The sequence below is a fragment of the Bos javanicus genome, chromosome 29, assembly GCF_032452875.1.
Source record: "Bos javanicus breed banteng chromosome 29, ARS-OSU_banteng_1.0, whole genome shotgun sequence".
Taxonomy (NCBI): Eukaryota; Metazoa; Chordata; class Mammalia; order Artiodactyla; family Bovidae; genus Bos; species Bos javanicus.
The window spans coordinates 48,865,805-48,889,197 of record NC_083896.1 but is presented as its reverse complement, the minus strand read 5'-3'; the positions used below and the strand labels follow the sequence as shown (position 1 = coordinate 48,889,197).

The window sequence follows — 23,393 nt, the reverse complement described above, 5'->3', positions numbered from 1 at the left end:
CCCCGCGGCGGGGCCACGGGCTGGGCTTCGGGCTTGGGGGTCTCCGAGCCGGCCCTTCCCCGCCCGCCCCGAGGTTTAGGTGTCTCTTCCGAGGGCGGGGCGGGGAGGGCGTCTGCACGGCCCCCCGCAGGTCCCCAGACGCAGCCCCTCCCTGGCGAGCGCGCCGCCGCCAGCCTGGCTTCCCGCCCTCCCGCGCGCTCCCGCGCCCTACCCCCGAATGCTCTGGGGGCCAGGACTTGGGCTCGAGAAGCAGCCGCGAGCTGTCCCAGCTGCACCGTAAAGAAAGCTGAGCGCCGAAGAATTGATGCTTTCGCACTGTGGTATTGGAGAACTTTTGAGAGTCCCTTGGACAGCCGAGATCCAATCAAAGCTAAAGGAAATCAGTCCTGAATATTCACTGGAAGGACTGATGCAGAAGCTGAAACTCCAGTACTTTGGCCGCCTGATACGAAGAGCTGACTCATTGGAAAAGACCCTGATGCTGGGAAAGATTGAAGGCAGGAGGAGAAGGGGACGACAGAGGATGAGATGGTTGGATGGCATCAGCGACTCAACGGACATGAGTTTGAGGAAACTCCAGGAGTTGGTGATGGACGGGGAGGCCTGGAGTGCTGCATTCCATGGGGTCGCAAAGAGTCGGACACGACTGAGCGACTGAACTGAAATGAGCAGCCGCGAAAAGCGAGTCTGTCTCCACTTCCTGCTCAACCGGTGGCATCTTGCAGCCCGTGGGAGCCACATGAGTGGGGGAGGGGTGAGATGGACGGAGGGGGTGGGGGCGGGGTTCAAGGGGAGGAGACAGTTCCTGCGGAGAGCAGGATACAAGCCAGGCACATCAACAGGGGGCGTCAGGCCCCTTCACTCCTGCACCTCCTCCAGCGTCCCGCGCCCCACCCCCGCCTAGAATCCCATGCTCCAGGAGGGGCCGGCCAGCTGTTGAGCCTCTGAGCCCTGAACGGACCGGATCGCGTCTGCTAGAAAGTCTTTCTACTAGAAGTTGCTGTCAGTTCCCCCAAGGGTGACAAGGTGAGGCGACAGTCACAGTGTAAGTTCCTCCTGCTGCTCTGGGGAACCTAGAGGGCAGGGTGTGGCCCTGGCCCCAGGCCCTCTTGAGTTTCCACCCTCCCTGACCAGACCGCCATTCCATCCTCTTCCTGCCCAGCTGCCCTGGGAGGCAGGCCAGCCACTGTCGATGGGCCAGGAAGGGGGTGCTGAGTGGGGTGGGGGGTGCAAAGCACAGCTCTGAACCCCACATCATTCTAGATTTTTCACCACCAGCATCTGGATGCCCAAGAGTTGACCTGATGGACCCAGAGACCAAGTCCAGGTCCTCACCGCTTGGAGGATCTGCCTGACACAGGAGCGTGTCGTAACCATCTGTCTGGGCACTGGCCACCTGCTCCCCTGGGACTATGCCCACCCAGCTTTCTTGTCATTGTTGACTTAGACAAATTCTCCGTTTACCAAAGATATGAAGAGAACTGTGGAGGAGACTCCGAGGCTGCAGGGGGCGGGGGGTGGAGGGGCTGGTGGGTCAGGCTGCACTTGGGTGACCCAGTCTGCCCTGAAGGGTCCAGGGTGCAAGACAGGTGGCCCAGGGCGTCGGGTCCAGAGTAGCCTGTCCCAGTGGCAAGGTGCAGATCACTTCAACCTGGAGAGTATCCCCCCAGCCCCCCACAGGGAGTGGAGCCATGTAGGGATAAGTGCCAGTGGGGACAGTGCTCTCAGCGAGTACTGGGAGTCCCATGTGACTGGTGCAGGCGGGAGGGCGGGAGGGCGGGAGGGTGGGACGGCAGGGCACACCTGCCCCTTCCTCGGCCCCAGCCCTCCTTCATCCTGTCCCGCGGCCTCTCGCTTGTATCCTTCCTGTCCGTTGGGGCCGGGCTGCAGTCTCCCTGTACTGTGGGGTGTGGTTTTCAGCAGCTGCCCCCACCCGCCCCTTCAGGGGCATCCTGGGCTGTCCCAGCAAAGGCCAGCCCACTCCCCTGGACCTGGTGGCCAGGAGTACTGGGAACGGTGGCCACAGTGGAACTGAGGGGCTGCCTGGGGGCAGCTGGAGAGGGGGGGAGTGGGTCGTGATTGTGGGGAAGGGATCAGACCAAATGCCCCCTGGAGTGCCCCGTGGGCAGCGGCCCCGTGTCCTGAGCCGGCTCATCGGCTGCTGGACGGGTCCCCGGCCTCCTGCATTGGCTCCCCAGAGGTGGGGCGGGGGACGGCAGACTGCTTCTCTCTGCTTCCTGCAAACTGCACGCCCCTCCACGCCAGACCTCTTCCCTCCATCCTCAAGGCCTCGACCCTTCCCTGGGCCCCTCCAGCCCCAAACAGCTTCTGCTGGCATCGAATCTCTCCCCTGAGACACCCTAACCCTACTGGTTTCCAGAATTTCCCCAAGAAGGCAGCACACACGTGCGTCTGTTTATTTCATGCATGGAGACGTGTCCCCAAACTGGAGGAGGGGCAAGAACACGGGTACAAAACTGGTCAGCTCAGGTGGCACCACCACAGCTTAATTTACGGCCCCGTCGGTGTCTGCGTGTGCAGAGCTTCACACACACACACACACACACACACACACACGGCATTTGACACAGGAACAGAGGCCAGTTGACAGACACTGTTTGCAGCCTGCCTAAAATATTGCAATTGCGTTTATTAAAAACGTGTGTGAAGGGAAGATCGTGCATCCGTCTGAATAAAGTGTCCCCCCTCGGGCCCAGGCAGGGATGCCCCCCAGGCACCCCATGCTCACCTGTGCCCGCCCCAGCTTGGCATGTCCCCGCTGAGGGAGATGGGCCGGGCCTGTGAAGTGTATGAACTGGGCCCCACCGTGCAGACAGCACAGGGGGCAGAAGGAAGCCCCATCGCAGCCCAGCCGGCGCCCGGAGCCCACCTGCAGCCCGTCCAGGACAGCGTGGGCGGGGACTCGGGAAGGAACGCTCTGTGTGTTGGGCCCCCAAGAGGACCTGGGGTGCCGGCTTGCTCCTCAGAGCCTCCCACTCACCCCTGCCGAGGGGCAACACCTGGAGCCCAGGGGCCCTCCTGCCCCTCCACCATCAGCCCCCCTGCAGCTGCCTGGGGAGGGGGTGATGAGGCAAGGCTGCCAGAGGGCGTGGCCCAGGGTGAGAGTGGCATTTGGCTTCAGCATTAAGGCCAGCGTGGGGGGAGGGCCCTGTGGGAAAGGCCAGCGCCTCGCCAGGGGTATCCCGTGCGGCAACCCCCCCAGGTCCCTCCTGCTGTCCTGCGGCCGTGGGTCCCTCTGTCCATGGGGGCCGTGCTCACGGAGTCTCTGCCTCCATGGGGCTGGCTTAAAGTGCTAGGTGCCTGGGAGGGAGGCTCGGCCTCCCCTGCCCCCTAGTCCTGCAGACAATGCCCACGCTGTCCCCACCGGGCTCTTATTTGAGGATGTAGTTAATGAGCAGCTGACACGCCAGGAACACGCAGAGCAGGAACCAAGAGCGAGGGCTGTGCAGGGGGCCCGGGACTGGGGCCTGCCTGGCGCGGGCCGTGGAGCTCAGCATGGCCGAGAGGTGCCTGGAACGAGAGGGCGCGGCGGTTCAGCCTAGGCCAGCCAAGCAGCACGGTAAGGAGTCTGGCCCTCGGGTGAAAACGGAGCCGGGGGGCTTGCGTAGGGGAGGGCCCCAGGGCACAGTGGCTGCCTGGGGCTCCCTGGGCACACCCTCCAGGAAGAGGGGTCAGGGCTAGCGGAGCTGGGGCTCTCACATCCCCCCTCCCACCTCCACTGTTGTGGGCTGAACAGAGTCTGCAAAGTTCTGTGTTGGAGTCCTGACCCCCAGCAGCCAGAACACAACTGTTTGGAGGTGTGACCTCTACAGAGGTAAATAAAGTAATGGGGTCACTAGGCTGGGCCCTCATCCCACAGGACTGGGGGTCCTTGTAAGAAGAGGAGGTCAGGACACAGACACACACAGAGGGACAACCCTGTGAGGACGCAGGGAGGAGACGGCCGTCGTCTGCATGCCTAGGAGAGCAGCCTCGGGAGGACCAGCCCTGCTCTGATCTGGGATTTCCAGCCTCCAAGCCGGGGAGGGGCAAAAGTCTGTATCTGAAGCTACCGGTCTGGGGCTTGGTTGGCAGCCCAGGAAAGCTGCAGCCCCGTCCTGGCCTCTTGACATCACTGTGTCTGGACCAAAAGCAGAAGCTATTGGCTGTTTTCCCTCCACCTCAGTCACAGCAAAGCAGCAAATCTCCTTCTATGCTGCCCCAAGCCCCCTCCAGGTTCCCACAGCCTCCAGGCCCGGCTCCTCCGTCTCGGCCTCTCACTTCAACTCCCCCTCCTCCTGGCAGCGGCCATCCTGTGGTGCCCGCCACTCTGGACTGACCTCTGCATTCCCCATTTCCAGCTCCGCCCTGCCCAAATGCATCCTCCTCCAGGAAATGCTCCCTGATCATGGAGACCACGTTCCTTCCCCACTCTTACAAGGTGTCGAGTCTCCGTTTCCCTTGGCCCTGCACAGCATCGCGATGGAGCTGGTACCGAATGGTGAGAAACACCTCTGGGCCCCCCTGGGTGAGTCGCAGGGGAGTAGGGCTGGCCTCGTTACAGACCTTCCTCCGGCCCCAGGGGCACTGCTGTCAATCCCAGTCCACACATTGGGAGACTGAGGCTCAGACAGCCCAAGGTTTTACAGTTCAGAGACTTGCAGCCTTGACTGGAGCCTGGCTCTGGGGCAGGGCTGGCGAGCAGGGCTCTGTCTCCCCGCGGGGGGCGAAACCCAACATGTTCCCAGGCCTCCCAACATGACTCGCTGTTTCTGAGGTCCTACTGGTCTTGGGGCTGGGGGGCCACTGACGCCAGCACCTCCTTCCAGCTTCCATCTAGCTCCGCCCCTCACCAGCCCCGGCTGTCCTGCACTCTGACCCCGTGCCCCCCAGCTGGTCCTTCGAGGGCGGCCCACCTGTGCAGCTCCTGCTGGGCCTCCCGAATGGACAGGATCGCCTCGTGCAGCACCTGCAGCCGCCGCGCCTCCTTCCCACACCGAGGGCACGGGCTCTCGCAGCCTACAGGCGTCAGGACGGAGCGGGGAGCGGTGAGGATGGGCGGGTGGGGGCCTGGGGCCACGGCCCGCCTCCTTGCAGCCACTGCCACAAGAGGGAGGTGGTGCCCACCCCGGAGGGAACTCCCAGGCTCAGCCAGCCTCTGATAAGTCCAGGGGGGTCAAACGGGGAGACAGGCAGTCCCTGAAGACAGGGGACCAGGAAGCTGGAGCCCACCTGGAGAGTCACAGACAGGCAAGCCCCGCCCCTCGCCGGGCGCCCCGCCCCTCGCCAAGGGCCGACTCAGAGCCCGGCCCCCTCCCCCGCCCCCGCCGGCTTCACTGGCCAGAGGGGCCGGCCCACAGGTCTCACCCGGAACAATGTCCCCGTCCTCCTCCTCCTCCTCGTCAGAGAGCTCGGGGCAGGACTCGGGCGTGGAGCCGCTGCTCTCGGTGACCTGGCTGTGGCCGGAAGGCTGGTCGCTGGGCTTGCGGAGCCGGGGGTTGGGGGTGGACCCCTGGGGGGAGACGGAGCGGCTGAGCCGGAGCCCACCCACACCCACCGCACCCGCGGGGCCACCTGTGCCGTAGAAGAGGCGGCCGGCAGCGGCGGAGGCTGCTGGCTCTGGGCGGGTGACAGGCCTGGCCCTGACCTGACGCAGCGCCCACCACCACCCCCCGACCCCCAATACAGGGGGAGACGACGGGGTCGGGGCCGTGGGACTCCGGAGCCGGCAGGGCTGACCCTCTCAGTGCGCTGACGGCCGGGGCTTCCCCAGCGTGGACGCAGGGACCCCCGGGCTGGCCAGCCTCAGAGCAGCCTCCAGAGGACAGGGGTGGCCTCGTGACCGCAGGCCGTCCCCGCGAGGGCCCGGGGGGTGCCCGACACCCTGCATGGGAGCCCTCGGCCCCGATGAGTGTGGTCAGAGCCGGGGCAGGGGGGCTTCCCACACAGGCAGGTTTTGGGGTGTGGTGGGGCCGGCGCTGACCAGAGAGGCTGAGGAGAGGGAGGAGGGTGAAGAGGCCTGCCCGAGGGGACTTGTGTGGGAGAGACCTGGCTATCCGCCCCGGCTGAGGGGCTGTGGCATGTGGGGGAAGGGCTGGGACACACACAGCTCAGGAGGTACCTCGGTCCCCGTTTGCTGGGGAAATTGGGGCCACTGGGCAAAATGGGGGAGCCCACCCCTCCCTGCCCAGGGGGGAGTGTCCCCCAGTTGTATGCACAGTGGGCGCCCAGTGGACGCTGTTCCACACGTGGGGCCACCCTGGGCTCCCCCAGAAATGGCACCTCTGCCAGAGTGCTCCTCCCTTGTGCTCCCCAGGGCCTCTGGCTGTCCTCCCCACCTCACCCCCACCCCCTGCCTCTCCCACCCTCCTCACCCACCCACAGAGGCCCAGGAGTCTGTGCAAATGCCACCTCCTCCTTCTCCTGCTACTTGGGCAAGCCCCTGGGCTGCCCTGAGGCTCAGTGTTTCATCTGTACAATGGGATACCGCCTGGCCGACACCACGGAGGGCGGTTCTGGGGAGCGATGGGGCAGGGCCAGTGCACCCCAGCACAGTGCCCTGAACATCGGGGTGTCCCAGGAACTGCGTGTCCTGCAAGTCCAGGGGTCTTGGCCCCTTGCTGGGTGGGAAACAGGGACCCAGGGGGACACCAGGGGAGACCCTGCTGGGATGTGTGTGGGTCAGAGTGTGATGGGGACCCAGAAGAGGAGGGCCAGGTTAGCTGGGTGTGAAGTGGGGGCGGAGGAGCCCAGGCCGGGCCCGGGGTGGTTCTGACCTGGTGCCTGGGCCCCGGGCTGCCCAGGAAGGCGGTCTGGCCAGCCATGGTCTCCCGCTGCAGGGTGTGCAGGACTCCATCTTGCTCAAACTGGGCGATGTCCTTCAGGGGGTCCCAGGGGCTGTGGCTGGGGGCGTCCAGAGAGTGTGGGTTGGCAGGGGCAGTGGCCCCCACACTGAGGGGCCCCCTCCCGGCCCAGCCCTCAGCCTCTCATCAGGGATGGAGCCCCCAGAGGAGTGACCACAGCCTGCCCCCATGAGCAGCCCCCGCGTGGACCTCCCTCCCCATCAGTCAGGGCCAGGACAGTGGGGGTCTGCCAGCAGCCCGCCGCGCAGCCCAGGCCCAGTCCGCTGGCACTCACTTCTCATATCGGTAGCGCCACTCCTGGGTGGCAGGGTCCAGGTGGAAGAGCTGGGGTGTCCAGGGCACCAGGTTCTGCTGGCGCTCTCGGGCCCGCTGCCGCTGTGCCTCCTCCAGGGAAAACTTCTCCTGTGTGGCTTTGTGCTGGTCACCCTCACTGATGGCCCTGGTGACGTGCTGCCAGAGCCTGCGAGTGGAGCACCTGCTCTGAGCCAAGGGGACCTGGGCAGCCTTGTCCCTTCATTCTAGAGGGGAGGCTCGGAGCAACCTCCACTTGACTGCCTCCAGTGACAGGAAGCTTACTACATAATCAGGGTGCCCATTTCTCCTGGGCACTGTTTATTTACCATGAAATGGTTCTTTCCTATGCTGGGCGCACACTTGGCATCAGCAGGGCCCTCCCTACAGAGCTCGCTCTTCCCCAGGCCTCCCTTTCTCTCCCTCCAGCTTCCCACAGCCGGACGTGTCCTCTGCCACCAGGGATCCCCTCGGGTCTGTCCTCGTGCCAGGGACATCCAGGGGATCGCAGCTGCCAGCCTGGCCGCTCTGGCTGGGGTCGGGGGTCCTGCAGCGCCCAGGCCTCACCTCTCCGACTCCAGCTCCGTCTGCTCTTCCAGCAGCACCGTGTACCGTTTCAGCCGCTGCCTGCGCACCTCCTCGCTGGGGTTCCAGAAGAGCTCGGGGCCTCCTCTGCCCTCCTCCTTGATGAACACTTCCCTGTCCTGCCCCAGATGGCCGGGCGGGTCAGAGGTGCCGGCCGTGGCCTCCGGAGCCAGGCCCGCCCGCCTGCCCGCGCCTGCCCAGAGGCGGGTCTCACCCAGTGTCCAGTGAGCCGTGCCAGGACCTCCTCGCCCGAGGTGATCTTCCCCGAGATCTGGTTGATGCTCGTGCTGCCCCCGAAGAAGGGCTGTGGGGACATGCCCGAGATGGATGCGGGTGAGGGCACTGAGCTGGGGAGCAGGAGGGGCTCCTTCCTCGTGGGGGTGTGAGCTCCCAGCCCTGGTGCACAGCAGGGGCGGCCACACTCGCCCGCAGCCCAGCCAGAGCTCCAGGGTGCAGGTCCCAGACAGACCTTGGTGCCCCGTGGTGGGGACAGACCTTGGCCTCTCCTGGCTCTGCTGTGTGGTCTGCGGGCAGCCCCTTCCCCTCTCTGCACCCCTCACAGCCCCGGCTGTGCTACAGGAAGGCCAGGAGCTGCTCACCGTATGCCCCTGCTCAGGAAACCATCCCTGGGCACAGAGAGGGTGGTGGGGGACCCCCCCAGGCCTTGCCTCTCCCCTGCCCGAGCCCCACACCCCCCAAAGCCCTGGGGTGGCTGAGCTGCCTGCGCTACCTTGAGCTTGAACTCCAGCTCAGCCTGCAAGCTGTTCTTCTCACACTCGATGGTCACCCTGCCGCCCAGCTCCATGGTCATCGTGCCATAGAGGATCCCTGCAATAAAGCCATGGCGGGGGTCAGGGCTGCCCCGGGGCCCGCTGAGCCCCAGGCCTCGGTGGAGTCCCAGCAGCGCTGAGACAGACATGAGTGTGTCAGGCCTCGAGGGTGAGAAGGGAGCAGGGATGACAGGTGCTCCCGGGGGCCAGCGCTGCCAGGAGGGTGAAGATCGGAGCTGGCTCCTCACGGGCCTGCTCCCCTGGCGGACGGGTCTTGGCCCCAGTGCCTTTGCTCGTGTGAGTTGCTAAGTCTCAGAGACACCCTCACCCTTACTGGGTCACCGCCTCCAGGAAGCCCCTGTCCCAGGCTCCCAGGAGCCCCACTGTCCCCTAGGAGCCCCTCATCACTGTGGGTCACTTGGCTGCATAGTCCCTGCCCTGCGTGGGTCTGTTTTAACTTAATACGTCAATGTTTTAATTAGCAAAGGAAAGCATGAGTCTTCTATTTCTGGTCAGATGGAAGGCTTACTCTGAAAGAAAGAAATGAGGAAGGAAGGGGAGAAGAGAAGTAAGAAAGGAAGGATCACTGTCACCCTAAGACACTTAGCGATGTGGGATAAAATATGTCTTTCGAAACTTCTTAAAAAACATAAGCTAATTGAAGTAGCAGCATGGCGGGAATCACCCCCAAATCCTCCAGGCACCCAATGGAAAAGCCACACTGAAGGGAGGGGCCTCCGAACTGCTCGGGCGCTTTTCCAGGACAGGGCGGCGTGGGGTCAGAGAAGCAGGGGCAGGGCCCCGTGTGTGCGGTGAGGCATCAGAGGCCCTAGAACTGTCTATAGCCGGCTTTGCGGTTTTGACTTTGGAACCAGGCACCTGTTTTCATTTACAAAATTATTTTAAAGATGAAATAGCAATTCCTAAAAATCCAAAGTGCAATGAAACCAAAGCCCAGAATGAGTGTCCCTTGGTGGCATGACCTGAGTGGGGAGTATTCAGTGACCTTACAGATCCCAGTGGGACCTACCGAGGATGGGAAGGAGAGCAAAAATCACAGCCCATGCTGCCTTCATGGCCTTCCCTGGGGCCTCAGATGGCAAAGAATCTGCCTGCAGTGCAGGAGACCCGGGTTCAGTCCCTGCACTGGGAAGATCCCCTGGAGAAGGGAATGGCTACCCACTCCAGTATTCTTGCCTGGAGAATCCCATGGACAGAGGAGCCTGGCAGGCTATAGTCCATGGGCTCGCAGTGACTCAGATAAGACTGAGCAACTTTCATCCTGCTGGCGGGCGGGGCTGTGTTGTGAGTGCTGTGGGTGGGGTGTGAATAAGATAGAAAGTGATCGTGGTGGGCTCATGGAAATGGGCTGTCTTGTATGGGAGAAAGACATTTCACATGTGCTAAATGGGGCGGACAAAAACCCACTGTCTTGAATCTGGATTGGAAACGTAAGTGTGAACACATCTGTTTTAATCTTAAAAAAACAAAACAAAACATTCTATGTTCAGCTCAGTGGAAAGCCCTAGGGAAACAGAGACCAGACCACTCATAGGAAGCAGACCTCACCTCCAGACAATGGTGCCTAAGTCTAAAATAGCTCTTCCTAGTTGGAGAAGGCAATGGCACCCCACTCCAGTACTCTTACCTGGAAAATCCCATGGACCGAGGAGCCTGGTGGGCTGCAGTCCATGGGGTCGCTAAGAGTCAGACACGACTGAGCGACTTCACTTTCACTTTTCACTTTCATGCATTGGAGAAGGAAATGGCAACCCACTCCAGAGTTCTTGCCTGGAGAATCCCAGGGACGGGGAAGCCTGGTGGGCTGCCATCTATGGGGTTGCACAGAGTTGGACACGACTGAAAAGACTCAGCAGCAGCAGCAGTGGAAAGAACCAGAGACTCCCTGGAGAAATGGCTGATTCATGGGCTAGAGCAGGAAACGCCCGAGTCTCCTGGGATCACGGCAGGAGGAAGCAGGCTGCTCGGGCTGGGTGTACCAAGGTCCCAGGGCCAATCTGAGGGCGCCTGCCTGCCGGCCAACATGACACAAGGAGCAGCCAGCATGATTCCAGCTGGAATACTCTTTATGATTATGCATGTTCTGATCAAACCATGCTCAAAGCATCATGACCTCACCCAGGACCACCTTTGGAGGAGTTCAGGAGGAAAACTCATTACTGTTTTGAAAATGCCAGGCTGGATGAATCCTAAGTTGGAATCAAGATTGCTGGGAGAAACAGTATATCAACCATCTCAGATATGCAGATGATACCACTCTAATGGCAGAAAGTGAAGAGGAACTGAAGAGCCTCTTGATGAGGGTGAAGAGACTGAAAGAAACTCAACACAGAAAACTAAGATCATGGCATCTTGTCCCATCATTTCACGCAAGGCAAATAGAAGGGAAAAAATGGAAGCAGTCACAGATTTTATTATCTTGGGCTCCAAAAATCAATGTGGACAGTAACGACATCCAAGAAATTAAAAGACACTTGCTCCTTAGAAGGAAAGCTATGAGGACCCTGGACAGTGTATTAAAAAACAGAGACATCACTTTGCTGACAAAGGTCTGTATAGTTAGTCTAAGCTATGGTTTTTCCAGCAGGCATGTACGGATGTGAGAGTTGGTCCATAAAGAAGGTTGAGTGCTGAAGAATTAATGCTTTCGAATTGTGGTAGTGGTAAAGACCCTTGAGATCCCTGCTGCTACTACCACAGAAATGGAGGCAACTCGACATCGTGACCTTGTGGCGGGGAGGCGGGAACCACCTGCTGGTGTCTTGTTGGAAGAACTGTGCCTGAAAGTGATCAAGCCTCCAGGGATGAAGTCAGCCTCCAGATTATAGAGAGTACGTTCAGCTACACCACAGACACAGCCAGTAAATCCAGACCGGAGGAAACCCCACACGAAAATGATCTTATTCCTTCAAGAAATACATTGTGAGGGGAAAAAAAGGTGCAGGGTCATACCGAGCACCAAGTGTGACCCTCACCTGGAATCCTCTTCAAACAAATGAACTGCGACACATGTGTGTGCGTATCTACACACACCTCGGCTTCCCTGGCGGCTCAGAGGGTAAAGAATCTGCCTGCAATGCAGGACACGGGCGTCTGACCCCTGGGTCGGGAAGGTCCCCTGGAGGAGCGAATGGCTGCCCACTGCAGTACTCTTGCCAGGAGCATCCCATGGACAGAGGAGCCTGGCAGGCTGCAGTCCATGGGGTTGCCAAGAGTCAGATTTGACCGAGCAACTAACACTTTCATGTATATAAACATACGTGCATTTATGACAATTAGGGGTCTTTGAACACTGACTGTGTATCTGATGATTTTAAGGAAAGAGTCTTGGTTACTTTTTTTGTGTACATAATGACAGTCTTGTGGTTCTGGCTAAGAAGGGGAACCCTTACATCGTAGTGAGTGAGTCACTACCGTGTAGTGAGACAAAATGAAGCGCAGATGACGCGATATCTAGACTCTACTTCAAACGAATGCGGTGAGGGGCGTGTGAGAACAAAGGAAGCAAGACAGCCACGACACAGTGCTGTGGGTGCTGGGGTGTGGTTGGGAGGCGACCCCTGTCCTTTCACATGTGTTTGATGATTCCCGTAACAGAAAGTTGATGAAAAACAAATGCACTGATGAACGGGTAAGCGTGCAAATAAATAAATAAGAGTAATCCTCTGGGAGAAAAAGATAAGAAGAGGAGGGGAGGAGGAGAAGCATCTGTCCTCTGAGCAGCGAGGCCTTTGCTGACCTGACCCTTGGTGTCCTGTGGGAAGCAGGACAGAGGGGCTGCCCCAGAGTAGCCAGGAAAGTGTGTTCTGAGCCATTTCCATAAAACTGGGGCTCTCACCTCCCTACACCCTCGGCAAAAGGAGAGTAAAGGAAACGGTGGTATTGGGCGTGGTTCTCGGGGTTAAAGGGCCTCAGCTGGGAAAGAATCCGCCTGTAATGTAAGACCGGGGTTCAATCCCTGGGTTGGGAAGATCCCCTGGAGAAGGGAAAGGCTACCCACTCCAGTATTCTGGCCTGGATCATCCCATGGACAGAGGAGCCTGGCGAGCCACAGTCCATGGGGTTGCCGAGAGTCACGTACAACTGAGCGACTAACACTTTCACATACATAAACATACATGTATTTATGACAATTAAGGGACTTTGCAGCCATGAAATTAAAAGACGCTTACTCCTTGGAAGGAAAGTTATGACCAACCTAGATAGCATATTCGAAAGCAGAGACGTTACTTTGCCAACAAAGGTCTGTCTAGTCAAGGCTATGGTTTTTCCAGTGGTCATGTATGGATGTGAGAGTTGGACTGTGAAGAAATCTGAGCGCTGAAGGATTGATGCTTTTGAACTGTGGTGTTGGAGAAGACTCTTGAGAGTCCCTTGGACTTCAAGGAGATCCAACCAGTCCATTCTGAAGGAGATCAGCCCTGGGATTTCTTTGGAAGGAATGATGCTAAAGCTGAAACTCCAGTACTTTGGCCACCTCATGCGAAGAGTTGACTCATTGGAAAAGACTCTGATGCTGGGAGGGATTGGGGGCAGGAAGAGAAGGGGACGACAGAGGATGAGATGGCTGGATGGCATCACCGACTCGATGGACGGGAGTTTGGGTGAGCTCCAGGAGTCGGTGATGGACAGGGAGGCCTGGCGTGCTGCGATTCATGGGGTCACAAAGAGTCGGACATGACTGAGCGACTGAACTCAACTAAACTAGTCAAAGACACTGATTTGAAAATGCTACATACCCTATGATTCCAGCTCTTTGACCTCCTGAAAAGAGCAAACCTATGTAGACAGTGAAAAGACCAGTGGTTGCCAGGGGTTTGGGGGAGGGGGAGGGAGGAAGAGGTGAATTCATCTATTCATGTGTAACCATCATAAGAAATCTTAGGGTGGTGAAACTATCCTGTGATCTTGTAATGACAGAAACAGTTATTTGTCCCAGTCCATATAATTACACAACAAAGTGTGAACCCTAATGTAAACTACAGACTTAAGTTGATATTCAATAATAATGTGTCAATACCAGCTAAGCAACCGTAACACTGTAGCACACTCATAAAAGATGTTTACAGTAGGGAATTCCTGTGTGTGTGTGTGTGTGTACTCCTAAGTGTCTGTGTATGAGACAGAGCATACTTGTGTGTGTGAGTATACTCGTGTGTGTATGTGTATACTCATGAGTGTGTGAGTATGCTCCTGTGTGTCTGTGTGCAGGTATGTGTGTGAGTATTCTTGTGTGTGAGTATACTTGTGTGTGTGTGTGTGTATACTCATGCATGCATGCACATGTGTTGGGACAGAGGGGGATATGGAGCACTCTGCATTTTCCGCTCAAATTTTTGGAAACCTAAAACTACTGTAAAAAAAAACCCTATTAATTAAAAAATAAAAGCAATCCTATAACTGAATCACTTTGCTGTATACCAGAAATTGACACAACATTGCAGGAAAAAAAAGGAATTCTAACCCTTGAACTACTGCAGTGAGACTGCAGAACACCAGAAACAAGAGAAGATCCTAAAAGCAGCTACAGAGAAAAGCAGATCATGTAACAAGCAGGCTGGCGCTGACTGATCACCAAGCAGGATGGAAGCTGGAAGGTGGGAACAAGCTTTCAGAGCAGTGACAGGCCACCTGCCCAGAAGTTCATACCCCGCTGAACAGTCACATAAGAGGGAGTGTGAAACAGATCCCTTCAGCAGACAAGAACCAGGCTGTTCCCCCGAGGGTGACAGCCTGGGCTCTGCCCCCTGGGGCAGGGGCACCACAGCCTCTCACCTTTGCAGTGGGCATAGGGCATGGTGAGGCTGTAATCCTCTGCCCGGTTCAGGAAGGTGAGGGTGGCCTTGCCATCCAGCAGAGCTGACAGTGAATTCCCTGCAGAGAGACACGGGGTGGTAAGGACAGTGCGTGGAGCCAGATCCTGGAGACCTCAGCCCCCACCCCCACCCCAAGTCACAGGACCTGAGCTCCCTTCCAACAGGTGGGGAGAGCCCCGGGCACCTTGAGCTGTGTGACTGTGGGTGGGTCACTTAACCTTTCTGAGCCTCAGGTTCTGTGAAAGCCCCATCCAAGTTGCACAAGGCGTTCATCCTGAGGAGTTACTTCAGCTGCCATGTGTTAGGGTTTATTTCAGTTACTAAAGCAGGGATTCTTAAGGGGGAGGCTTTGACCCTTTCCAAACCAGGGCCTCTGCTCTGATTTTAAATACCTCCGGAGAGAGGGTCTGGCCCACTCAAGGGTACACAGTCAGTGACGGGGCACAGGGGTTGAAAAGGTGGGCAGGGCCTGTGCAGTCAGCTGGGTACACAGAGCACTTGGTCCACCTCTCCACCAGTGAGAGCCATGACAAGGCCAACCAGATGGAGAGATGCAGAGAAACCCGCAGTGCCAGGCTCTCGAGGCCTGCTGGACGGAACGTCCTATGATGGCGAAGCTGCTCTACCCTGTGCCGTGGGACACGGCGGCCACCTGTGGCTACCTGCGCCGTGGCCAGAGTGACTGAGCGGCCACCCAGTACGTTTCATCTCATCTGAATTACTTTAAATAGCCACGTGCGGCCAGCGGTGCTGGACGGCAGGCCGGCCCTGCAGGCGCCTTTGCACGTGCTCCTTTCTCACTATCCTCCCAGCACCCCTGTGAACCCCAAGGCTGAGGGAGGGATGGGAGAAGCCGCCTGGGGGCCTCTGCAGACCCCAGGTTCTAAGCACTTTACCCCGCGTGGTCCCTGCTAGGAGAGGTGGGGAGGGACACGAAACAGCCCCCGTGGGAGGTCTTGGTAACCCCTGAATCTGGAGCTCAGTCCTGCCCCCCACCCCGTTTCCCCGAGGCCCTGGGGAGACCCCAGGGAGCCGCTCCCCTCTCACCGTAGAACCGGGACTTGGCGGTGATGCTGCCACTGATGCAGAAGCCGTCCTTCCGGTTGCTGACGTGGAAGGCAGACACGGGTGGGTGGTGGGAGACCTGTGGATGGAGAGGCGGCTCATGCGACGGCCCTAGCAGTGGGCAGCCCTGCCCACTCCCAACCCTCTGGGCCCCGCCTACCCCTCATCCCTCCAGGCCCCAGCAGCGGGCAGCAACCTCCACCCCCTATCCCTCCAGCCCCAGCAGCGGGCGTGAGGACAGTCTCGTCTTGGGACTCGGCCCAGGAGCTGCCTGCCATCCCCGTGTCCCACCCAGGCCCCCCCACCCCCACCCCGCAACCCCAAGGACACACGGCTGTCACAGCCACGGTGGGGTCTGCACCCCCTGGGAGAATCCCCCTGGCGGCAGTGAGGCCAGAGCTCTTCCACCGGTCCAAGGCGGGGCTGCCCAGAAACAGGCCTGGGCTGAGACACTCCCCACCCGCCACCAGTGCCCGCCCACCGGAGTGGCCCTTGCCTGCTCGGCGATGTAGAAGGTGTGGCTGTTGGTCTGGGGGTGGAACCAGCAACAGCGGAAGGTCTCCCCCAGGATGGGGTTGTAGGGCTTCTTGATGCCCTGCAGGCAACGAACAAGAGGCTGGCTGAGACACTGGGGGCGGGGGCGGCCAGGGACGCCAGCTGGGCTGGGCTGAGGACCGAGGGGCGGTGAGGGGGCTGCCTTTGCCCACGGCCCCGGCAGGCAGGTCTCTACAAGGGACGCCCGGTTTGCAGCCAGCGTCCGGGAACAACAGCCCACTCCTGCTCCGAGGAGACTGTGCTTTGCCCATGATTTCCATTCGGGGGCGGGGGGAACAGCCTACAAAGTGGCATGTCCACATCTCGGCTCCGAGGGGCTCTCAAGACCCTGACTGCCGCACACTCTCCCGGGACGCCCGGGAAGCCACTGCGCCGCCCACTCAAAGCCCCCAGTGGCTTCTACTGACCTTTCAAGTGGGGACCCAAGTCCTCCCGCACATCCTGCCCCCAGCTCTGCTTCGGCCACACTCCCGTCCTTTCTGCTCCCCAAACAGTCCAAGTTCATCGGGGAACAATCTCCCTGTCTGGAGAGCCCTCCTCCCGAGTATCCTGTAGCCCAGCTCAGCCTCCCCTCTCCCCATCTGATGTCCGTCAACTGCAGCTGTGTGTGCACACTCGCGTCTCACCCTGGAGACCGGGGCTCTGTGACTGTCTGCAGAGCCTCCAGAGGTGTGCCTGCGCGTCCACATTTCCACACTCTGCCCATCAGTCCTTCTCTGACCCAAGCTTCCTAGAGCCAGCTCTGAGCCGACTCTGCAGCAGCCAGTGTGCTGTCCTGGGTAGGTAACCTGGCACACGGGCCCCCTCCTCAGAGAAGTCCTCTGGAGTGCGCCCACTGTCCCAATGGCCGCTGAGCGTGCGCACACCTGGCTTTGCCCAGGGCCTGCGTCAGAATGCAGAAAGCCCCAGGAAGAGTGGGGAGACCTGGTCCCATTTGCAAACTGCTGTGTGACTCTGGGCCTTCCCCTCCCCTCTCTGAGCCTCAGTTTCCCCTCCTGCACAGTGGAACTAGAATCCTGGGTCCCATGGGACCCCAGGCCCCTCCCATCACTACAGCCAGAGGAGCCCTGCTCTCATCAGAGACCCGGATTTGGTTCTCAAAAGACGCTTCATGCCCAAAACCCTTGGGTCCCCAGGGTTCCTTGAGGTTCGGGGTCCAAAATACTCTTCTTGGCACTGCTGTGTGGCAGCTGTTTCTCTGAGGTGCGGAGGGCCCAGCTCGGGCCTTTCAGGGATCGGGACGACCCTGTGGGCCGGGCCCCACCAGCAGGTCCCTAGGTGGGAAGTCTGGGCCCGGCCCGCCATCTCTGAGGACCTACGGGGACAATCCTGGGGTGGAGGATGCCCCTCACCCCCCACTGCAGGCAGGGGTGGGTGCCGGGGGTGGGGCTGAGTGGACCTCCCGCTGGCCGCCCCCCATGCCTCCCCAGAAGGTGCTCTCACCTTGGGCTTCTTGTAGAAGCCAGACAGGTACCATCGCAGCACGAGCTTGATACGGCTGTAGGCGTCCTCCTCCAGCGCAGCCCTGCAACCACACCACAGGCGGGGGAGTCCTCACTCCAGGTCGGGGACCTGGGCCTCTCTCCTCCCTTTCCCCGGGCCCCTCCCTCCTTCTGTTTCAATCTCCATCGGCTTATTGGAAACCCAGGCCCTTCCCAAGCTGCCCTGTCCCGACAATGGGAAGTGTGTGTGTGTGTGTGTGTGTGTGTGTGTGTGTGTGTTGGTGGTGGCGGGGGCAGCTCCACCACCGGGGCAGCGAGGGTGCGGCTGGCTCGAGGCTGGCAAGGTGCCGCCTCCAGGAAACCGCCGGGATGCTCTCCCCTTCACCTAGCTCCCTGTGCATGGGCTCCTGAGCCTTCAGGCCCCTTTCCAACCTCAGCCTCGTTCAGCCTGAGGGCACAGTGCCAGGGCTCAGGTGCAGAGGGTGCTAGGCTCCCCTGAGACAGGGGCCCTGATGGACATGGGGCGGCCCTGCCCTCCCGGCTCAGCAGCCCCTCCCCGGAGTCGGGGCCCCTCGGAGGCAGAGCGTGCAGGGGCCGGAACGCTCTGCATCCTCGGGGCGGGTGCCGGGCCCTCCCCGTGGCACACCTGGAGAGCAAGTCGGCGTGGCAGTAGTAGTCGGAGAGCTTGTTGAGGAACGAGCGCGGCTCGAGCACGAAGGTGGGCAGTGCCACGCGAGACAGGTCCATGCCTGGCCGCAGCTGTTTCAGCAGGACCCACACCAGGCTCTTATTCTCCTCCGACACCGTCTCCACCTGCGATGCCTCGCCCCGCTGAGGGCAGAGGGGCCGGGTCAGGCCAGAGCCAGGCGGGCGGGGAGCCTCGGCGCCCAGGGGAGCTGCGAGGGGCGCACTGCCACCTCATTCGGGGTCCCCCCAGCCCCGCCCCCATGCCCAGCGAGCCTGTCCGGGCCCCACCTGACCCCTGCCTACTCCGGCATGTGTCCCCTGGGCCCAGAGGGGCGCCTGCTGGCCCCGGCCAGCTGCCCTGTGCCTCGGTTCCTGGCCAGCCCAGACTACCTGGGCGCCCTCTGCGCCTCCAGTCTGTGCCCCGCCTGACACCTGTCTTTGCACACTTCTGTGCCGCAGCAGCAGGGGGCACGTGCTCACAGACACCTTGTCCTGCCCCCAGCCCGTCTCCACCCAGGAACACGACAGCGGTGCTTCGGGACGGCACCGGCTTCAGAAGGGGGCCTTCACTCCCCCAGGACCACATGGGGGCCCCCTCTCTTCCCTGAGACATCTCACCCTCCCCATAGCTCCAAACACTTGCCAGGGAGAGACCTAGCCCTGGAGCTTCGGGCTTTGTCTGCGCAGGGGGTTGAGGGCGTGGTGGACAGGGAAGCTGGGGACCGGGTGGGGGGCTCTGTCTCCCAGAACACGCCCACCACAGGCCCTCAGGTGGGCAGAACAATCTCAGAAAGGGTCATGTGGGTGTCTGAGGACGGCTGGCTGGTGGGACGGCTGATCCCAGTCAGGGCTGGGACCCTCACCCTTGGGGAACCGAAGCCCCTGGGTGATGCCAAGCCCCTCTCCCCTCCCTGTGGACCCCCAGGACCTATGGATCCAAGGTATTGGTCCTGGGGTGTATGTAGCTGGACCTGACTCCCCAGGAGGCAGCAGCATGGGGGTGCCCACAGCCTGCCCTGCATCAGGATCCGCCCCCTCCTCCTCCTGCCCTCAACTCTTCCCGGCGTCAGGGTCTTTTCCAACGAGTGGGCCCTTCGCATCCCTCCCAGGGCTCTCCCCGAGTCCCGCCACCCTGGCCCACCGGTCCCGGGCCCTCCGGGTGCAGCAGAGCCGACGAGCTCTCCCGGAGGCGACGGCCAGGCATTGCCTCCACGGCTCCAGGGGTGGGGGCTCTGGACGGGGCGGGCTCTCACCTCCCCCAGCTCCTCGTGGTCCTGCACCACGTAGGTGGTCCCTCTGCGCCCGGGGCCCACCGGGGCCTCGGACTGGTCGCTCCCGCTCTCGGTCTTCCGGCTGTGGTCGTGGGTCTCGTTATCCGACTCCTCGGCGTTCTCCCTCTCCGACTTGTCCGAGAAAGCGTCGTTTTCCAGGGAGGACCCGTTCAGTCTGGAAGGTGGATGGGGCCCGGGGGCGGCTGGTCACGGTGAGGCCAGGCACCCCCACCTCTGGGCGCACACCCAGCACGCCCACTAGGGGCGCCCCTCCCTGCTGGGTGCCTCACCCCCATCCCCGTGTTTAAAAGCCTCGGCGATGGGCACTGGATACTGTTAGTCCCAGTTCACAGATGAACACACTGAGGCTCCAGGGCCCACCTGGAGTGGAGGAGGCCTGCCTTTTGGGCCGGGGCGTGGGTGGCCAGACCTCTACGGCGTTTGCTCCCCATCCCCTCCCCACGTACAAGGAGACCCTGCATGCTGCTGCCAGGAGTCCCCAGCAGGCAGGAGACCCAGGCTCCTGGGAGGGGCTGGCCCTGCCCCCCGCACCCCTGCTCACGGGAACAGGTCCTGGTCATGGATGGCACCCGAGGCGGGCAGCCCGCAGAGCGAGGAGGGCGACCCATCTGGCGAGGACCCGGGATCCCCGTCACGGCCCTGCTTGCAGGTGCTGAGTCGCAGGAGACTGGAGCACCGCAGCGCCAGCTCCAGGGCGTCCAACCAGCAGCGGCCTGCGGGCAAGGGTGGGGTGAGCGGCCCCTAGCTTGCTGCACATGGGCGAGGTACTCAGGGCACACGGGCGAGCCCCCTGCCCTGCTGCCTGGGAGCTGGCCCACGCCCACCCTGCCCTTCCTCAACGAGGCACCCCCACAGGACCCCCTACTCCTGGCACGTGGTTATTCACCTGCTTACAGAGGACTGAGGCCAGGATGGGTGAGTGACTGCCTCAAGGTCACACGCTAAGCAGGACCCTGTGTGCTAAGTCGCTTCAGTCATATTTGACTCTTGGTGCCCCCATGGACTGTAGACCACCTGGATCCTCTGTCCCTTGGGTTCTCCAAGCAAGAATACTGGAGGGGGTTGCCAGGCCCTTCTCCAGGGGATCTTCCCGACCCAGGGATGGAACCCGCATCTCTGGCGTCTCCCGCACTGGCAGGCGGGTTCCTTACCACTAGTGCCCCCTGAGACGTCCTCTGTACCCAGAGGCCCTGCAAGTTCCCACCTACGGAGTCGGGGCCAGGGCCCTCCCAGATGGAAACCACTCCCACAGGTCAGGGCAGGGCCCGGCCTCTGCGGCTGAGGGCTTTAGCAGGCCTGGAGCTCAGGGCAGGAGGGTGGGTGGCAGGCTGGGGAGGGGCCTGCTGAACCAAGGCTGAGGAGGCAGCTCCTGGTGCTGGAAGAGCCCTGGGAGACGAGGGGAGGGCCGACCTGAAGGGCAGAGCGGTGGAGGATGGAGCCAGCCGCCTCCAGTCCCAGCCCTTATCCCCAGCCTCCTGCTGCCTTCCTGGTGGAGGCTGCCAGCAGGTTAGACCTGGGGTTCAAGCACTTTGAACTCATTTCTTTACTTCTCCGAGCCTTTAAAGTATGACCCTCCTGGAGACAGAAAGTTTCCTTCCCTAACTCTCCTCCTCCAGGAAGCCCACCCTGATACGCTCAGGGCCTGTGGACGTCCCTCCTCCCTGACCATGGCTCCCAGCCCCATCAGGGACTCGGCTCATGCCTCAGCCGAGCTGGCCTTGTCTGAAGGTTCTCTGCTTGCCTTCCCCAGAAGGTAGTAAGCTCCATGGGAGCCCAGGCCGCCCTGTCCATCCCAGGGCCCAGGAGGGGCGTGGCACCGAGTAGGGGGGCTGGGGACAGAGGGTGGCATTCGAGAGCCTCAGGAGTGTCGATGCGGCGTCTGGCCACCAGGGGGCAGCCGGGAGGCCCAGAGTCGCGTGGTCAGGCCAGGCTACCTTGGGCAGCGCCTCGCCCGCCCCGGACCACTGGAGGGAGCCTTGCGCCGGCTCCCCGGGGCAGGAGACAGTGGCGTTTACTCGGGGAGGCCGCGAGAGGGAGCCCCAAGCACGCGCGGATTCAGGAAGGCGCATCCCTCCGTCACGGGCAGTTCAGCCAGCCTGTCTCCACAGGTCTCCCCAGGTGGTTGGTAAAAGCAGCACCTGGTGATTCAATGGTGCCTGGCACTCAGCCATTGTTATCTGCTAAATAAGGTCATCGGATCTCATAGCAGCTAAGGATAGGGTGTTACCGCTTTCCCTTTTGTCCATGAGGGAGACTGAGGCTCAGAGAAGGAACAGGTGATTGGTGGGCTTGTCCCAACACCAGGCTGCCCCCTTGGATGGCTTCAGGAGGGTCTGAACCGGGGTCCCCTGAACCTGGCTGATCCCTCCACCAAGGGGCGGGGGTGCTTCACATGGGGTCACCGTGGAGACCGGCAGGGCAGGTGGGACTCACCGTCAGACTCGGAGGCAGCCCTGAAGATCAGGTAGCTGCTGGGCAGGGGCTGCGTGATGGAGCCCACGCTCTCGCCTTTGGGGCCCTGGAGAGGCAGAGAGGCGGTGTCACCCGAGGGATTGTGCAGGGACGGGGGGAGGCACAGGTCAGGCGGCCATGGGGACCCACACTCACACATGCACAGATGCTTCTGGGGCCTCGGGACCCCCAGGTGGGGTCAGGCCATGTAGACGCAGCAGGTAGCAAGAGTGGTGAGTGGGCGCTCCCTGACCCCCTTCTCAGCTGGAGGCCCCACCCTGGGTTTTTCTCCCTAAGACCCCATTTAGGTGGCCAGAATCAGCACGTGCAAATCCAGGACACTTGGTTAAATTTGAATCTCAGAAAAATTACACATACACAGTTTAAATATATCCCATACACTATTTGGGACATACTTATACTAAAAAAAGAGCCGACTCACTGGGAAAGACCCTGATGCAGGGAAAGATTGGAGGCAAAAGGAGAAGAGGGCGGCAGAAGATGAAATGGTCAGACAGCATCACTGACTCAACAGAAGTGAGTCTGAGTGAACTCGGGGAGATAGTGAAGGACAGGGGAGCCTGGTAGGCTGCAGTCCACGGGGTTGCAAATCGGACATGACTTAGCCACTGAACAACAACATACTAAAAAACCCTTCTTGATTGCCCTCTGAAATCCGAACGCACCCAGGCATTCTGGACTTCATCTGGCAACCTGACCCGCTCTGGTCCCGGGCTGGGCTGCCCCCGGGTTCCAAAGGGGGACGTCTGGGCCTGGAGCAGCCGCCCTCACATGGCCCCATTCCCCAGCCTCTGGACAGGGCTCGACGTGTGATCTGAACCCATCAGGCCCCCAGGTCCCGAGCAGCCCCCACCCCAACGTGTGTCCCACATGGAAGACCATTGACCACATCAGATCCCCCGGCCGCTGAGTGACTAACCCTTAACTGTCAGCCCAGCTTTGGACCCCTGCTCCTGGGGCCCCAGCACGAGGCTCCTGACTGCCGGCCATGCTCTCCTCCTGCCCAGCACCGCACCCCCCGCCCCGTGGGGCTCTCTCCTCGCCTGGCCCCCTGAGCCCCGGGGCTCGCACTGCGGTACCTTCACAGCCCAGACGGACTGGTCCAGCGGGTGGAAGAGCTTGAAGCAGAAGCCGTCCTTCTTGGAGGGCCTCTCGATGAGCTCACAGCAGTGCAGCAGGACCGTGCCCACCCACTGGCCCACCTTGGGCGTCTTGTAGATGAGCAGCACTCCCGGCTTCAGCACGCACCACAGTTTGGTCCAGCTCTTCAGGGTCCCTCGGATCTGGGGGGAAGGGTGCTGACGTCAATGCCGGCTGGGGACCCCGGGGGCATCTGAACTGCCGTCAACGCTGGGACCCTGGGGGCATCTGAACTGCCGTCAACGCCGGCTGGGGACCCCGGGGCATCTGAACTGCCGTGGAGGGGCAGAAGGACGGGGCCCCAGGCTCTGGGTAGGGTTCTCTTTTAGTTTTTAACAGAAGCTCTAAAAGATGGTGAATCCAAAGAAAGATGCTGCAGCCAGATTTACCGAAG

The 23,393-nt window shown here is 60.9% G+C and overlaps 1 protein-coding gene across 1 annotated transcript in view; it reads right to left on the bottom strand.

The window, feature by feature from the left end:
- Positions 1-2,617: 2,617 nt before the first annotated feature.
- OSBPL5 (oxysterol binding protein like 5) overlaps positions 2,618-23,393 on the bottom strand; it is a 66,095-nt gene continuing 45,319 nt past the window's right edge. The window contains exons 6-22 of the mRNA XM_061407340.1: positions 22,939-23,142; positions 21,821-21,905; positions 19,929-20,100; positions 19,349-19,541; positions 18,055-18,239; positions 17,410-17,491; positions 15,908-16,006; positions 15,394-15,490; positions 14,306-14,404; positions 8,470-8,567; positions 7,954-8,043; positions 7,722-7,858; positions 7,138-7,323; positions 6,777-6,903; positions 5,368-5,512; positions 4,917-5,019; positions 2,618-3,531 (exon numbers count right to left, since the gene is read on the bottom strand). Coding sequence (XP_061263324.1) covers positions 3,393-3,531; positions 4,917-5,019; positions 5,368-5,512; positions 6,777-6,903; positions 7,138-7,323; positions 7,722-7,858; positions 7,954-8,043; positions 8,470-8,567; positions 14,306-14,404; positions 15,394-15,490; positions 15,908-16,006; positions 17,410-17,491; positions 18,055-18,239; positions 19,349-19,541; positions 19,929-20,100; positions 21,821-21,905; positions 22,939-23,142 — 2,241 coding nt within the window. The 3' untranslated portion in view covers positions 2,618-3,392. The remainder of the gene's footprint in view (positions 3,532-4,916; positions 5,020-5,367; positions 5,513-6,776; positions 6,904-7,137; positions 7,324-7,721; positions 7,859-7,953; positions 8,044-8,469; positions 8,568-14,305; positions 14,405-15,393; positions 15,491-15,907; positions 16,007-17,409; positions 17,492-18,054; positions 18,240-19,348; positions 19,542-19,928; positions 20,101-21,820; positions 21,906-22,938; positions 23,143-23,393) is intronic.